We start from the raw sequence: 13815 nt of genomic DNA, 5'->3' as shown, positions 1-13815 counted from the left end.
GCAGCTCTCTCCAGCATATTCAGTTTTGAGATCCTGGCCTGTTTGTGTCTCTGGCCCCCTCTTCCTTATTACAAAATAATCCATCTTCAACTCTTCACACAGTCGAATTGCTTGCTTGCTGGGAGCTACAAAATGGAGGAATCTCTCCTCCATGATTTCATATCCAGAACATGGATGTGCAGGGTGCGTGACGTCAGTGTACTTTGCCGCTGCTTCTGGCAAAAATGCTCCATCGTTTGTATTTTAAGGCTGGTCACGGCCGTCGTTCTCAACTTAAAAGGACTTTATTTTGAAACTTTACCAAGATCTGATTTTTCCAAAATTGTGACATTTTTGCTACTGAAAATTAAAGCAATTTCAGTTGTATATGCGGATCATTACATTTACACAAAAACTTTGTTTTAAATTTATTCCCATTTCTTTAGAAATTTCAACAAGTATAGAAATAAGTATGCTCTTGTTCTTCCTTTTCAAACTATGGCTTTAGATGAGATGAAGTAACTTGTCAAAAACACACAATGTCACAACATTTCTTAGTGGTTCTACTGCATTGCACTAACCAAACATCTAAGTAATCTCCTTCTCCATTCTCAACAAAAGCACTAACTTCCTGGTTTCCAGAGAGTGGTGACACAAAATGATAACTGTGTAGGTCTCTTCCAGTGTTGACATGTGCAGCTGTATTGAATAGCCTAATTTCACTGGTATTCCCCACCGACAAACCTAGCCTAACTTCCCTCTCACTGTCCTGTTGCTGTTACTGTCGTCAGATATATCCACCCCAGTCACAGACTGCTGACCACTTCCCGACATGCAGTTCACCTCGTGGGAGTGCAAACAGATGTTGTGCCGGCCGGTGAGCATCTAAACCACACACCCGCATCGATGGGGGGGAACGAGCCAAGCAGCACGCAGAGGGCGAGCACCAGAGCGGAGCTCTAAGCTGGAGCCACCATTGTTAGCATTGCGTCCCCACCTGGCTGCCCGTCAGCCCCCCCCCCCCAATGCACGGTGACAATCACGCAACCCATTCCCGTGCTGTCCCCTTGAATGCCACAGGGACTGCCCGCGGACAGCATTCTTAAAAGCTGGTCGGTGGCCATTGGGAACTTCTTCCTGCGATTAGGAACAGCGCAAGCAATCGCTCCACAACCCTCCCGCTACCTGCCCGTGACCCACTTGTGGATCGTGACCCTGAGTTTGAATAACCAGTAGTCCAATGCTGCCTTTATTGTTTCTTTAGGACAGCTAGAACAAACATGTAGATAAATAATGTATAATTAAAACCTACCTTATAATGAATAATTCAGTCATACAAACTAATGAAATGCATAAACTGTCTCAAATGTTAACAGTTTATGACAAATCACAGCTTTTCTGTATATTTTGACGTATACCAACTATATGTGCAGTTGGATTTAGCTGTTGAGTTTGACATGAGAGGAAATGGTCCACGTTGTTGATAAGCATGGATATAATGAGGTAATCTAGTTAAATGTTTGGACTTTTATCATTGCTGTGCTGTATTTCAAAGGAGAATGACGGCAAAATAATTCAAAACTGTAATGAAGACATGAGATTATTGTTAAGTTTGTGTCAAAGATGAAGACTAACATTTATGGTTTAGTAAAGTACAAATTTTGAGCAGAGTAATTTCCTTAGTATTTTTGCCAATATTGTCTGTTTAGGCAGGAATTTACTGGGTGCAATTGCTTGACCATTTCTCTACTGGTTTGACTCTACTTATAACTGCTGCGTTGGAGCTCTTCGGTATAATCTTCATCTATGGTAAGTATAGTGCAATACTATTAAAGTAATAGCATCCTTAAATGCAAAGAGCCCATTTTTACTTCTTTAGGGATGGACTAAGCAACTGGATAGGATAAGTGACTGACAGTTTACTTATTCCATTTGAAATTATGGACCATAATTTTCTGGAACTGGCCATCTCGTAACATGACGCATTAGTTAGACTCGCTTCTGCACATTTAGTTTTTTTTAAATTGCCCACAACATTGCTGTTGGTTGGTGCAAGGTGATAATGTGTAGCAAAGGCAATAGGGAATTTGGGACCATGTTGAACAATAACAACAACTTAGTGGGCAGGATTTTCCAGCCTAGGCCGATGCAGAGATCGTTCACTCCCACCAAAAGTCAATTGACTTTTGGCTGAGCCATTGAAGCTCCCACGACTGGTTCCGTCATGATTGGGCCAGAAAATTCTGTGCCAGAAAGTTCTTCAGAGGAGCGTTATCAAACACTCAGCCTTATTATGCCATAATTGGAAGTTTGATCAAGAGATTAGTTATAAGGAGTATTTTTGAGGAAGAAAGGGAGGTAGTGAGGTTTAAGGAAGAAATTCCACAGTCTAGGACCTTGGCCCCAATGGTGGGGCAATTAAAAACAAATAAACTCGAGAGGCCTGAATTGGAGGAAAATGTACACCTCAGAAGGTTGTAAAGCTGGCTGAGATGATAGAAATAAGGTGAGGCAAGGCCATGAAAGGATTTCAAAATCAGGATGAGAATTTTAAAATCAAGGCTGTGCTAGCTGTGTATGTACATCAACAATCATAAGGATTATAGGTGAACTGGGCTTGGTTTGGGTCAGGATACGGGGAGAAGATTTTTAGCTGCCCTCATGTCTAAACTGAGAAAATTGCTCCGGTTCCATTGGAATAGTCAAGTTTAGATGTAACAAAGGAATGGGTGAGGGTTTTGACAGCAGGTGAGATGAGGTAGGAGTGGAGTCAGGCAATGTTAAGGCGGTTGAAATAGATAGTTTTAGTGGTGGCGTGGATATGTGTTTGGAAGGCCTCTCAGGTCAAATATGACACCAAGGTTCCAGAAGAGTCTGGTTCAGCCTGAGGCAGTTGCGAGGGAGCGAAATTATCAAGATTTGGTAGGTAGGGATGAGAGCTGATGGCTAGTTTTGACACTTTGGTCTTTCCAATATTTAGTTGGAGGAAATTCCTGCGGATCTAGTGCTCAATATTGACCTGCAATATAACAGGGGATAGTACAACGCCTGAGAAAGGTGGTGATGCGCTAAAGCTGGATGCCATCAGTGTACAAATGGAACCTGATGTATTCTTAGAAACATAGAACATACAGTGCAGAAGGAGGCCATTTGGTCCATCGAGTCTTCACCGACCCACTTAAGCCCTCACTTCCACCCTATCCCTGTAACCCAATAACCCCTCCGAACCTTTTTGGTCACTAAGGGCAATTTATCATGGCCAATCCACCTAACCTGCACGTCTTTGAACTGTGGGAGGAAACCGGAGCACCCGGAGGATACCCACGCAAACACGGGGAGAACGTGCAGACTCCGCACAGACAGTGACCCAAGTCAGGAATCGAACCTGGGACCCTGGCGCTGTGAAGCCACAGTGCTAATCACTTGTGCTGCCCAATGTCGTTAATGCCGTTGGATAATGTCGTTAAGGGACAGCATATAGATAAGAAATAGGAGGCACACACAAGGATAGATCCTTGGATGTCACCAGAGGTGACAGTATAAGAGCAGGAATGGAAGCTGCTGTAGGTGTTTAATTGATTATGACTGGACAAATAAGAATGGAACCGACTAAGCATAGTTCACCCACCTGAATCATGGTGGGGACGGATTGGAGGAGGATAGTGTGCCCAGTGGTGTTAAAGTCTACAGACAAGTTAAGAAAGATAAGGAAAGATAGTTTTACTTTGTCACAGTCACAACATCATTTGTGACTTTGATGGGAATCATTTTGGTACTATGGCAAGGGAGGAAACCTGAACAACAGAGCAAACTGTTTATTTCCTTGTTCAAGACTAAATGTTGGAGCAATAAACAGAGGAATGTCCAAGAAGAAGGATTGGCAAATTGACTGTCAAATCAGGTACAACCAGAGAAATGACAAGAGGGAGTAAAAGGTGGGATTAATAGCGAGAAAAAGTAGGACAAAAAATGTAGGATTTGACATTTGTCACGTCTCCTAAAACAATTCACAATGTGAAAAATTGAGACACCCACTGATAATTGTTTACTTTCTGGGCAAGAAACATTGGTAATCTTTAGAAATTATATATTAAACGGTTACTTATGCTATTAATTAAACACTTAATTCTCTATGACATATTCAATATGCAAATACACCATGGAAATTAGAGGGTGGTAAAGTATGAGTTGCAGGCTTCACAAAGCTAACTGAGCATTGCAATTCAGCCAGCAACTTATGGACATTTGTACTTTTCCGGGTACCTCTTCCTTGTGTTATGACCAAGTGAGGAGTGAATTGTCTCCCCTTTATTCAGTTTGTGGCAAATCTTTTCAGTTTGTGGCAAAAAAGGTTTTTAAAAATATATATTTTCCCTGTAAATGCCTTTTCCAATCCAAATGTACTTGCTTATCAATAAGGAGCAATCAAGCCAGATTTTCTTGAGACAAAATAAGAATCAGAGGCGGGATTCTCGGACCGACCCCCCCCCCCCCCCCCCCCGCCCCCAGCGGGTGGGAGAATCGCCGGGGAGCAGCATGAATCCAGCCCATGCCGGCGGCCGAATTCTCCGGTGCCGGGGATTTGGCAGGGGCAGGAATCGTGCTGCCCCGGTCGTTGGCCGCTAACAGCGCCCCTCCCAGCGATAAAAAAACATTTTTTTTTATTTAATGACACACAAATAGCAGAAGTAAGAAGTTAGAGTTCAAATAGAAGTTAAAAAGAATAAATGATTGAGACGTTTGCCTGTCTGAGATTGCACTTTCTCCCCTTGTCTGCGTGAGTTTCCCCTGGGTGCTCCGGTTTTCTCTCACAGTCCAAAAATGTGCAGGTTAGGTGGATTGGCCATGCTAAATTGCCCCTTAGTATCAAAAAGGTTAGGTGGGGTTACTGGGTTACGGAGGTAGGGTGAGAGCGTGAACCGAGGTAGGGTGCTCGTTCCATGGGGCGGAGCAGAAGCGATGGATCAAAATGGCCTCCTTCTGCACTGTGGGGATTCTATGCTTCTGTGATTGTTGAATGTTACGGTCATTTGAAGTTAGCGTGTTTTCTTTAAAATTCTGGAGTTGAATTAAATTGCACCTTTCTGGAGACAACTTTGGCTTCGGGGAGAGAAAGAATCCTTACTGCTTCTTTCAGCCATGTTTCCAGATTACTTTGATGACTCTCTCTGTATCTGGCTTGGCAAAACCAATATTTCAACCTTCTGTTTGTTTATTCCAAGAAGAAATATGATTAACATATGTTCCAGTCGTTGTTTTTGAACATAGAACATAGAACATAGAACAAGTAAGCCTATTTCTGATCTTACATTTCAGAAACTTTTGACACATTCCATGATAGTAGAAAACAACAGGAGCTGGGGTTCTTCTATCCTTCACAAAGGGTTTTGATTGTTGGCTATCTGGCTGGTTAGCAGTTTCCATTGTCTTGACAGAATTACAATTAAAGTCCAGCGCTTTGCATTTTTAATGCCATCTTTTTCAAGCATTTTTTGAAGTGAATCTTGACAGCCCCAGGTGTGGCATTCCAAATGCAACATATCAGCAATGCAATCCATATAGTAAGTCTCCAGAAAAGGCCAACATACAATCCCGGCCAAAGGTGGCAGCCATTTTTGGTGAGTGTCTTTTCTTGTATTTTTTTTAAAAACAGATAGTCTTTAAAAGGCTCGATGTGTTTTTGAAGTTATAGGTAGACGTCAGTCAATCGCAATATCCCATTGTTATGACACTATGAGTTTCTGGATGATCTGTACATTAATGGCAACATGTGTCATGCAGTTACTTATTTTTGCAGCAAAGGCTGCTAAGTTGAGTAACTGTTTTGTTGCATGTATGTTTGATAAAATGCAAAACTAGAGCAAACAAGCTACCTGGAAAAATGTTAAAGAGTGATTTATTTCTCTTCTTCTCATTCACAGGGGGTAACAGATTCATTCTGGACATTGAGATGATGATTGGTAAAAAGAGCTGGATCTTCTGGCTGTGGTGGAGAATATGTTGGTTTTTTATTTCTCCTTGCCTAATATTAGTAAGGAAATGTTATATCTTTTAGTGATTTAAGCTTAAAAAAAAACTAATTCACAAATGCTATCTCTATGTCTAACCTTTGTGGAATAATTTCAAACAGGGAATCTTGATCTGGTCATCAGCCACATTTGTCCCACCACAATATGGAAAGTTTGAATACCCAATTTGGGCGATATTGTTTGGTTGGGGTATATTTTTCTTCTGCGTTATTTGGATCCCCATTCTGGCAATTACGAAAATTGTACAAGCCCAGGGCTCCAACTTGTATGAGGTAAGGAAACAACGATATTTGTATTAAATCATAAAAATTAATGGCACAGAAGAAGCAAACCATTTGGCCCATTCTGCCTGCGGCAATTAACAAAAGTACTGCAACAGCTACAAAAATACTAGCCAGCCTAAATTCACTTTATGGGTGGCGAGGGAGGTACAGCTCCGGATGGCCCTAGTGGTGCAGTGGTTAGCACGGCTGCCTCACAGCTCTGAGGACCCGGGTTCGAAACTGGCCTCCGGTCACTGCCCATATGGAGTTTGAACATTCTCCCGAGTCTGCATGGGTCTCACCTCCACAACCCAAAGATGTGCAGGGTAGGTGAATTAGCCACTCTAAATTGCCCCTTAATTGGAAAATGAAATTGGGTACTTTAAATCTATCAAATGTAAATTCCGGATGGCCCAGCCTCAACAGATGGAGATCCTGCAATACAATGGGCATGGGGTCACTGAGAGGGAAGGATCATTTGGTCAGACATGAACAACTCACTCAAGACAGGTTTGGATGAAGGGGCAGTGAATCGTCACCTCTCTGGAAGAGACCAACTTCAATGTTGGTGACTGCATTCTCCTCTGGCAGGCCCGTGATTTCCAGGTCCGTTCCTCATAGGGGCTGAGGACTTGGATCTCCAGGATTCCTCCTTTCATGGCTGGTAAGGTTGCCGAATGCCCCATGTCAGAACCCGCATTTGTATAGATGCCCATTAAAAACCTAACTCGCTGGAATCACACTCTCGCTTCAAATCTAATGGCCACACCGGCAGCTAATTAGACTGGCGTGAATCACAAATGTTTTTAATTGACCTGCATCCGGTGAACTGCACTTCATTCACAACTTTGAGTTTGTGTGTGCAGCATGCACCTACCTTTCACTGTACTGCGCTTGCAACAGCTATGATTCAGTGCCAAGGCTGATCAGGCAAGACTAGCGGGAAGGGAGGGAAGTTGAAAGATACATGCTGATGGGAGGGGTTGGGATAGGGGAGTGGTGTGGGGAGGCACACAGAAGCAAGGGAAGGGGCTCAAAAGCACAAACCTGACTGGATTGGGGGAAGGGGTGACTGGAAGATATATGCCCGACTGGGTGTTGGGTGTGTGCGTGTGGTGTCGGGGGGAGATTATGACTAGAGCCCAGAAGAGACGGCGTCGACAAAGCCACATGACATTATTAAGGGGTAAGGATTGATTGACATGAGCACAGTGAAAAAGGAAAAGACAGAGACGCATGACTGGGTTGGGTGAAATGCAGTCTTGGGGCAGTGCACACCAGGTACACCAGTGCATTCCAAACAGAATTGAATATAATGGTAAGGAAGTGTTGCTGCAACTATACAAGGCATTGGTAAAACCGCATCTGGAGTATTGTGCACAGTTTTGGTCCCCTTATTTGAGGAAAGATGTACTGGCATTGGAGGCAGTTCAGAGGAGGTTCACCAGATTGATTCCAGAGATGAGGAGAGATTGAACAGTTTAGACCTATTCTCTCTAGAATTTAAAAAAATGAGGGGAGATCAAATTGAGGCATACAAGATGCTAAACGGTATGGATAAAGTAGACATGGAGCTGATGCTTCTTATTATGGGGCATTCTAAAATGAGGGGTCAAATCTTACAATAAGAGGTAGCACATTTAAAACAGATTTGAAGAAAAACTACTTCTCCCAAAGGGTTGTGAATCTGTGAACTTCGCTATCCCAGAGTGCGGTGGATGCAGGGACAGTGAGTAAATTTAAGGAGGAGTTAGACAGATTTTTAATTGGTAATGGGTTGAAGGGTTATGGAGAACGGGCCGGACAGTGAAGCTGAAGCCAGGATGGGATCAGCCATGATCACATTGAGGGTGTTAGGCTCAGGAGGCTAAATTGCCGACTCCCGCTCCTAGATCATGTGCTCTAGGCAGGAGATGCTCTGTCTGATTTCGTAATTCAGCTCTTGGTCTATAACATTGTAGGTAGCAGATGAAGAACATTAATAGAATGGAGGGGCGGGCAGACCTGATGGGCCAAATGGCCTAATTCTTCTCCTATATATTATGAATTTGAATAGTCAGGTCCCTGACTGTTACTGGAAATGTAATTCACACCCAAGCCTGACAAACATACTTGGGAGCCACTGAAAAATGCACTAGTTAAAATGGCTTCAATGTGGGTCACCATTAAAATCTATAAAATCCACATATACCAGGCTTCAGTGCAGCAACATCAGGAGAATAAACAAATCTGAAAAATCTATATACATGAGCTCCATGCAATATGATCCTCTGACACAAATCTACAATATGCATTCCCAATCCCAAGTTTGATAGGTAACTGGCTTTGCTTGTGGACATAAAGGTGACTCGCTGTACTGAGATTGTGCGAAACAACATAGACCTAAGGGGCACCACATTATTCTCCCCATGTCTGCGTGGGATTTTTCCAGGTGCTCTGGTTTTCTTCCACAATCCAAAGATGTAGAGATTAGATGGATTGGCCATGCTAAATTGCCCCTTAGTGTCCAGGGCTGTGCAGATTAGGTGGTAATATAGGGTTGCAGGGATAGGGCAGGAGCCTGGTTAGGCTGCTCTCACAGAGGGTCGGTGCAGACTCGATGGGCTGAATGGCCTTCTGCATTGTAGGGATTTTATGATTCTATGAAATATCATCTGGGCCCAGCTATTTATTATCTACTTTCAAAGATCCTCAATATTTCCTTTCTCACTATGTTTATTCAATCTGATCTTTCATATTCCTCCCCCATAACTGCTGTGTTTGCATCGTCCCCCTCTTTTATGAAGTCAGACACAATGGTTGAAATCTTTCGGCAGTTGTCGCCGGCAGGATCTTCCATTCCTGCCAACAGTAAACCCTCGATGTGGGTTTCCCAGCGGTGGGGGGATACATAAAACGGCAAATCCCATTGACAGCAGAGGGATCAGAAGATCCTGCCACAACCAATGGCGGGCCGCCTCCTTCTGCCATGAAACACTGCGGTGGTGTTCTTTAACCATAACCACATCTTTCATCAGTACACACAGACTAACATTTTTGCTCTCTTTTTTTAATAAACAATTTTATTGAGGTAGTTTTTGGCTTTATAAACAGTTACAGACATCATCAGAAAGGAAGCAAAAAAGGCAAAAATGTGCAAACATCCACGTACTTTCAATACTTCCATCGTAACATATTGCACAAGCCCGCTCCCCTCCCACCGGTACTACCCGCCATATTTTCCCTCCTACTCTACTCTTACCCCACCCCCCTGCTGACGCTCACTCTCCCGCAAAGAAGTCAATAAATGGTTGCCACCTCCGGGTGAACCCCTGCACAGATCCCCTCAAGGCGAACTTAATTTTTTCCATCCCCAGGAAACTCGACATGTCCGCAAGCCACCACTCAGTCTTCGGGGGCTTTGAGTCCCTCCACGCCAATAATATTTGTCGCCGGGCTATCAGGGAAGCAAAGGCCAGCACATCGGCCTCTTTCTCCCCCTGGATGCCCGGGTCTTCCGAAACCCCAAAAATTGCCACCCCTGGACTCATCACTACCCTTGTTTTTAGCACCTGGGACATGACCCCCGCAAATCCCTCCCAGTACCCCCTCAGCTCAGGGCATGCCCAAAACATGTGAACATGGTTCGCTGGTCCTCCCGCGCACCTAGCGCATTTGTCCTCTATCCCGAAAAATTTGCTCATCCGAGCCACCGTCATATGGGCCCGGTGAACGACCTTAAATTGGATCAGCCCGAGCCTAGCACATGTCGCGGTCGAGTTTACCCTACTCAGGGCCTCTGCCCACAGCCCATCCTCCATTTCCCCGCCTATCTCCTCCTCCCATTTAAGTTTCAGTTCCTCTGTCTGGGACCCTTCCTCCCTCATGAGCACCTTATATATACCCGAGACTCTGCCCTCCCCTTCTTCCCTCCTAGAGACTCTTCTGTCGAGGATCCCCATTGGCGGGACGCGCGGGAAAGATGGGACCTGTCTACGAACAAAGTCCCGCAACTGTAAGTATCTAAAATCATTTCCCCTTACCAACCCAAATTTCTCCTCCAAGCTCCTCAAACTCGCGAAGCTCCCTTCCAGGAACATATCACCCACCCTTCCCGCCCCTGCTCGCCGCCATACTCGGAACCCCCCATCCATACTGCCGGGGGCAAACTGATGGTTGTCACACGTTTTTGCTCTCTTAATACGCTCTACTCTTTTCTAGGTTATCTTTTTGCTCTTTATGCATTTATAAAGCCTCTTTGGTTTTCCTTGATTTTGCTCGCCAATCTTTTTTCTGCCCTCACTTATCTTTCTGAACTTTTCCTTGAACTTCACTTCTGAATTTGATATACTCCTTTCGGCTTTCTGGAATATTAAACTCTCGTTATCTGACATAAGCTCCCTTTTTTACGATATTCTACCTTGTCCGGATTTCCCCATCATCAAGATTCACTTTTTCCGCTGGCAGGGCACCCCCGCCCGCAGGTTTGCAGCGGTTTGCACCTTCATCAAGAGAATAACATAACAAGAGAATAACATACACACGGTACTTTTAGCATTGATTGTATCCCAGTTAATAATAGAGATTGAAATCCCTACTGTAGCTGTGCTGTTGGTGTCATAGATTCTGACTCTACAGCACAGAAAGTAGCCCTTTGGTTCTCTGTGTCTTTGTTGGCCATCAAGCATCTACCTGTTCTAATCCCATTTTCCTGCACTTGGTCCACAGCTTTGTATGCTGTGGCATTTCAAGTGATCATCTAAATGTCCCTTTAATATGAGGGTTCTTGCCTCTACCACCCTTTCAGGTAATAAGCTCCAGATTCCCGCCACTCTCTGGGTGAAAAGGTTTTCCCACAAATCCCTTCTAAATCTTCTGTCCCTTACCTTAAACCTGTCCCCGCTAGTTACAGACCTCTCCGGTAAGAGGGAAAATAACTTCCTTTCTACTCTATGTCTGTCATAATTTTGTACTCCTCAATCAGGATCCCCCCTCAGCCTTCTCTGCTCGAAACCCAACCTGAAATGCTCCAACCCAAATAACATCCCGGTGAATCTTCACTGCACCCTTTCTAGTGCAATCACATCCTTCCTACAGTGTGGAGACCTGAACTGCACATAATACTCTATCTGTTGCCTAACAAGCAGTTTATGCAGCTCCAACATAACCTCTCTACTTGTACATTCTCTGCCTCGGCAAATAAAGGCAAGTATCCCATATGCCTTCTTAACCATCTGTCCTGCTGCCTTCAGGGATCTTTAGGCATGCACTTCAAGATCCCTCAGGTCCTCTGTGCTTCCTCGTGCCATACCATTCATTATGTATTCCCTTGCCTTGTCAGTCCTCACAAAATGCATCACCTCACACTTTTCAGGGTTAAATTCCATTTGCCACAGTTCTGCCCATCCGACCAGCCAATCTATGTTGTTCTGCATTCTAAAGCATTCCTCTTCACTAAATATGACACCAGTCTAGATCATTAATGTACACTACAAACAGTAAATCTAGCATCAATCCCTGTGGTACACCACTGGACACAACCTTCAGTCACAAAAACAACCTTTGACCATCAAGTCTAGATCATTAATGTACACTTCAAACAGCAAGAGATCTAGAATACTGGTCAGGATTCTCTGGCCGCGTTCGCCTGGCGACAGGTAAATCCCGCCTGGGGTCAATGAATTTTTCCATTCTACGCAGCTCGCCCGTGGCATTCTTGGGCAGGTGGGGTGGGAGAATCCAGCCCTACACCTCAAGAAGTATTATACATTGCTACTTTTTTTATTATGTTTTTAAAGTGGGAATTTATGCAACAATAGCACTGAATAGAAAACTATACTGAATTGTAAGAAGAGAAACAGGCCTGTCTCAAGAAGGGTTCCATTAACTTCCAGATTACAAGCCGAGATATATTTAACAGTGAGAATAAAGTTAGATTTGATTGTTGAAAGGCCTTTGAGAAATCAATTGAAATAAATGATATTATAATCTGATCAAGACTTTTTTAGGTGTTATGTTGAAAGGAAATCAAGCACACATTATCAAGCATTTTCTTACTCTTTTCCACAGAAATTTATCGCATCTTGCAGACCTGCTCCTGACTGGGGTCCACTCTTGAAAGTGAACAGGGGAGAAAGGTACAAAAATCAGATCGAATAAAAGCTGGATTCTTCCGTTAACTGTGTAATAAAAATCAGAATTTAAGGATTTTATGTTTAATCTGCATCAACTTTGTAATCAAGTATTTTGAAGGCTGATAAAGGCTTTTGAAGGCTTGTAAAGAAAATGTATTGTAACAAATTACCTCAAAAGACTGATTATAAATATTTTTGTCTATTTCAAAGTCAACACTGCAATATATTTCTACTCAAAATCATATTTGTGATACAATTAAAGATGTAGAATTTTGAATGGCAATGAAAAAAGAACAGTTTCAGTAGTTTATTTGATTCAGAAAACTTGATCTTCAATAATGTTTGTGATTCTTTAATCTGTCTCAATTGTCAGGCAAATTTTATGTTGGTTCTATCAAATCAGGAGCTCTTCATGCAGGATAACATGTCGGTAATTGGTTGGTAAAAAGCCAGAATACTTAAGTATCATGATGTAAATAAAAATGGATTCCAATGCTGAAACTTGCAATGAAACTGATGTGATGGATGACCTGCAAGGCTACAAAATAACTGCATCGCATTGACCTTTTATTCCTGTTTGCTCAAAATGAATGATGCTACAAACGTTCAGCCATCCTTTAACCATGTGTAGTTGCAACTGCATTTTTGGTCAATATTTATGATGCCTTTTCTCAATCTTGGTAAGTGAAAATATCTCGTTCATGAGCCAACATACTTGTATATGACTGGAAACAGTATAAACATGCATGTTTTCGGAAAACAAACATCACTGTTTGCAATAAACTGAACAGCTAATGAAATGAATAATTCTCTTATCTGCATATATGATCAAAGCTTCCTTTATGTAAGGCAAGTTTCCAGTGCATTCAATATTTAATAATCAAATTTGGTGTATCTTATTTTCAACAGGCCCCAGACTGACCTAGCATACTATGTATGCACAACATTTTAAGTATACACTTGGACTGTTTTGAAAATCTCTTCTTTTTGAATGCAATAGTCAGGATTTGCTGCTTCAGTTCTCCCTACTTCAGACAGATGTGGGGCATGCGGTGATGGAGTGGACAGGGAGCTGTTCTGTCAGCTTACAACCAATAGCATTGGCCCTTGAGATATCTAGCTTAAAATTGAACTTTAGATACGGGAAGGTATATTTGAAGTAGGTGGTAGTGTTGTAGTTAAAATACTGATAATTTGTGGGATGGCTGGAAAGCTTCTAGACTGCTGTAAAAATTCAAATGGCTTCACTTATGCCCTTCAAGGAAGGAAATGTGCCATTCCTATTCTCTGCTGTACAAGTAACTTCAGTTCCGCACTAAATTTTAATGCCTTCTCATACGGTACAGCAAGCTACACAGCTGTACAAAATCAGCAACGAGGTAACTTCTCCTTATCTCCTGTACAATTTCTTCCGAGCGAATAGCTGGGGGC

The 13815-nt window shown here is 43.0% G+C and overlaps 1 protein-coding gene across 1 annotated transcript in view; it reads left to right on the top strand.

The window, feature by feature from the left end:
* The window catches only part of LOC119969492 (sodium- and chloride-dependent neutral and basic amino acid transporter B(0+)-like), an 87715-nt gene extending 74595 nt beyond the window's left edge, over positions 1–13120 (top strand). Inside the window, exons 11-14 of the mRNA XM_038803179.1 lie at positions 1689–1788; positions 5901–6010; positions 6110–6280; positions 12320–13120. Of these exons, the coding sequence (XP_038659107.1) occupies positions 1689–1788; positions 5901–6010; positions 6110–6280; positions 12320–12409 (471 nt within the window). The 3' untranslated portion in view covers positions 12410–13120. The remainder of the gene's footprint in view (positions 1–1688; positions 1789–5900; positions 6011–6109; positions 6281–12319) is intronic.
* The last annotated feature ends 695 nt before the right edge of the window (positions 13121–13815 follow it).

This window comes from Scyliorhinus canicula, chromosome 7 (assembly GCF_902713615.1).
Source record: "Scyliorhinus canicula chromosome 7, sScyCan1.1, whole genome shotgun sequence".
Lineage (NCBI taxonomy): Eukaryota > Metazoa > Chordata > Chondrichthyes > Carcharhiniformes > Scyliorhinidae > Scyliorhinus > Scyliorhinus canicula.
Note: the sequence above shows the minus strand (reverse complement) of the source record. Positions and strands in the feature narration are given on the sequence as shown.